Genomic DNA, 4,019 nt, shown 5'->3' with positions numbered 1-4,019 from the left:
TATATTATATATTGTATATTATATTATATATTGTATATTTCATATTCTATACCCCACATTGGTTCTGCAGGAATATAAATAAAACATAAAAAACAGACAGTGTTGGAACTCTTTTAAACAAAATAATATATTCCTCTATACACAATCATACAAAAAAAACCCTTTTTTGTATTTATTTTTACTCGCATATATATATATATATATATAATCATTTAACATTCACTTTTTCATACATGTGTGAATCAAATAAAATTTGTGGAGACAGATTTTCTGTGGCTGGATGCCTTTCCTGTCACCAATCCTCATGCTTCCGAGTAAAGTAATATTGCCCCAATACCAGATAGGCTTTCCACAAAAGACTGGAAACAGCAACATCCATCGCTTGTATGATGGTGATGCTTGCCTACAATCGTCGCATAATGTCAACACAAGTACACACACAAAAACACTTAATCTCACACACACACATCTTTGTTTTGCTTGATGGGTTTTTTTTCTGCTAACTTTTTCCATTTTTCAGATTGGAAAGATCCATTAAACTTTAGTTGGGAACGTTATCTTTCAGAGAAAAATGCTACAGCTGTACCTGCTCGAGCCTTTCGACCTGTAAGTAGTTTGATCTGTGTTCATTTTGGTACCAAATCAACCCCAGTATGTATTTTTAAGTCTTTCTCTTTTGCTGAACTGTTAAGTTACAGAAATATAGACAAACCAATGTTGGTTGTCAAGTGGTGGCGGGGGAGGAAGAGGAGACCCCCTTCTGTCATGACTGACCATGGGATTGCACCTAGAAAGTTACCCTCCCAGGCACAAGTCCAGGCAAGATTGTTTGTGGAAAGCTAGCAGTCGCCCGTGCATACCAGCCTCCCCTCTTCACACCACTGATGTTATCCAAGGGAAAGGCAAAGGCCAATACAGCTTGGCACTTGTGACGTCGCAACTCATTTCTACAGCTGAGTGAACTGGAGCAACGTGAAATAAAGTGTCTTGCTTAAGAACACAACACACAGCCCGGTCTGGGAATTGAACAATTGAACTCACAACCTCACAATCGTAAGCTCGACGCTCTAACCACTGAGCCATGCGCCTTCACTGGCGGGGAACAAAGACATGCACAGACATAATATATATGAAGGCGCATGGCTTAATGGTTAGGGTGTTGTACTCATGATTGCGAGATTGTGGGTTCAGTTCCCAGAACAGGTGTTGCGTTGTGTTCTTGAGCAAAACACTTCATTTCATGTTGCTTTGTGATCATTTTGTCATCTGAGATGTGGCACACAGTGCACCTGTAGAGATAATGTCAATTTGATGGAGGGAGTAAGCTTCTGTCTACACAAACATTTGATCACTATAAACAAATCAACTGTGTGGTTGTTCGGTAAGAAATTGTTGAACCCTCATATGTTGTCTAACAATGGGAGAGTCATATCTATCTATCCATCCATCCATCTATTCCCCCACACATATATATGAGGAATGTGCTGAAAAGTTCCTGGCTTTGGGTAAAAGAAAATATAGGAGGATCAGTTAATTATGATTTTATTTAACATATTCTCCTCTCAGATTCATTCACTTAGTGCAGCAGTCCCACCAAGTTTCTGACCCAGAAAGAATGGTGGCCTTGCTGGTATTTTATTGACTCCAGAAGGATTGAAGGCAGATATGATCTCAGTGGGATCTGAACCCAGAGTGTTCAGTGCTAGAACACATACTGCAAAGCATTCTATCCATTGTTCTAATGAATTTATTAATTCACGATATTTGATTAGTTGTATGAAAATTTGGCATAATTATTGTATTTGATGGCATAAAAGATGCACAGATGTACTAGATGTACCTCAGTTTCAGCAACACATATTCAGGAAAAGACGTTTTTTTGGGGGGGCGGGTATTAACCCTTTAACATTCAAACCGGTCATATTCAGCCCAAATATTCTCCCTGTTTTATGTTGAAAATGGCCAGATCCAGCCTCTCATACCTACCCTACAATGTCATTCTAAAAGTAGGCTACTGTATCATCAAAATCTCAAAGCTATGTGATAATACATAATTACTTCAAACCACTGTGAATGAATAACTATTACATTTGGCTGAGTAATTTGAATGCTAAAGGGTTAAAGCATGTAATATTTAAAGCAATCTGGCAGTACATTATTTAAAGGTTGTAAAAGCACTTTAGCTATAGCAGAAAACATAACTGTATCTAAAAAGTGAGTTGGCAGTACAGCTGAACAGAAAGCAAGAAGTCAGGCTTGGTAGAAAAGACCATCTGGATTAAAATCAGCCTATAGCAGTCAGTTTTAGGGACAAAATCAGCTTATGGGAGGCTCATCTTCACATATAGGATGCTCTTTTACTTATTTCAGTCATTTGACTGCGGCCATGCTGGAGCACCGCCTTTAGTCGAGCAAATCGACCCCAGAACTTATTCTTTGTAAGCCTAGTACTTATTCTATTGGTCTCTTTTTGCCGAACCGCTAAGTTACGGGGACGTAAACACACCAGCATCGGTTGTCAAGCGATGGTGGGGGGACAAACACAGGCACACAAACACACACACACATATGTATACATATATACGACGGGCTTCTTTCAGTTTCCGTCTACCAAATCCACTCACAAGGCTTTGGTTGGCCCGAGGCTATAGTAGAATACACTTGCCCAAGGTGCCATGCAGTGGGACTGAACCCGGAACCATGTGGTTGGTAAGCAAACTACTTACCACACAGCCACTCCTGCTGGGTAATATTTTATTATTTTTTTATTTTTGAAACATCTTTTGGGAAATGGTGCATCTTATATGTCATCAAATACGGTAGTTGATTCAGTGTTGTTTTTGTATCCGTTTTTTAAAAAATCTCTTTTTGATATTTTTCAATTTTCATCCTGATACAGCGTGCCCCTGTAAGCTTTGAGGAAGGTATGAAAATTGAAGTGGTCGACAAGCGCAATCCTATTCTTATACGTGTTGCTACGATAGCCTCAATGTCAAAGCATCGAGTGAAGATTCACTTTGACGGCTGGTTGGACATCTATGACTACTGGTTGGACGATGATAGTCCAGACATACATCCACCTGGCTGGTGTAACAGAACTGGACATATTTTACAGCCTCCTATTGGTAAATGTTGCATTTTTGTTTCACTTTGACTGATGTTGCTTTAACTCTTGCTTTGTGTGTGTGTATTTGTATGAATGTATGAGTATATATTTGTGTGTATATTTGTATGAGTGTGTGTGTATTTGTGTAAGTGCATCTGTATTTGAATGTGTATATATGTATTAGTGTGTAATGAAGCACAACACACAATTGAAACAACTTTCTTATGATTGTGTGTGCAACACCCCAACCCAGCGTTTCTCAACTGGGGTTCCCTGGAACCCTAGGGTTCTGCAAAAGGGTTCTAGGGGTTCTGTGAGAAAGAATGAGATAAGCTAATGCTAATTTCATGATCATAATATATATATATAAATATATATGTGATATTTATCACGTGAACTACAAAGTTAAAATATGTGAAAGATATGATATGTAATTTATTTTGTGCAGGGCTTCCTTGACACATGTAATTTATTTTAAGTGTTACGCAAGGGTAAAAGGGTTGAGAAACACTGCCCTAACCATTAGGTCACATGTACGTGCGCACACACATTTTCACATTTACATATACTTGCACACAAAAACAAACTGACACACGCAAAAACACACTGACACACACAAAAACACACTGACACACACAAAAACAAACTGACACACGCAAAAACACACTGACACACACAAAAACATACTGACACAAACACATGCACACACACAAAAACACAAAAACAAACTGACACACGAAAACTCACACACACACGTGTCCACACACAAACACATTCACACACTTCACACACACACACACACACACACTCTCACACACACTCTCTCACACACTCTCACACTCACATTCACACATCTCCACACACACATCTCCACACACACATCTCCACACACATCACACACACACACACACAC

The 4,019-nt window shown here is 39.0% G+C and overlaps 1 protein-coding gene across 1 annotated transcript in view; it reads left to right on the top strand.

Annotated features, from left to right (window-relative positions):
- Positions 1-4,019, top strand: part of LOC106874968 (mucin-5AC) — a 66,836-nt gene that overhangs the window by 42,460 nt on the left and 20,357 nt on the right. Inside the window, exons 13-14 of the mRNA XM_052973018.1 lie at positions 521-606; positions 2,900-3,125. Coding sequence (XP_052828978.1) covers positions 521-606; positions 2,900-3,125 — 312 coding nt within the window. The remainder of the gene's footprint in view (positions 1-520; positions 607-2,899; positions 3,126-4,019) is intronic.

This window comes from Octopus bimaculoides, chromosome 14 (genome assembly GCF_001194135.2).
Source record: "Octopus bimaculoides isolate UCB-OBI-ISO-001 chromosome 14, ASM119413v2, whole genome shotgun sequence".
Taxonomy (NCBI): Eukaryota; Metazoa; Mollusca; class Cephalopoda; order Octopoda; family Octopodidae; genus Octopus; species Octopus bimaculoides.
Note: the sequence above shows the minus strand (reverse complement) of the source record. Positions and strands in the feature narration are given on the sequence as shown.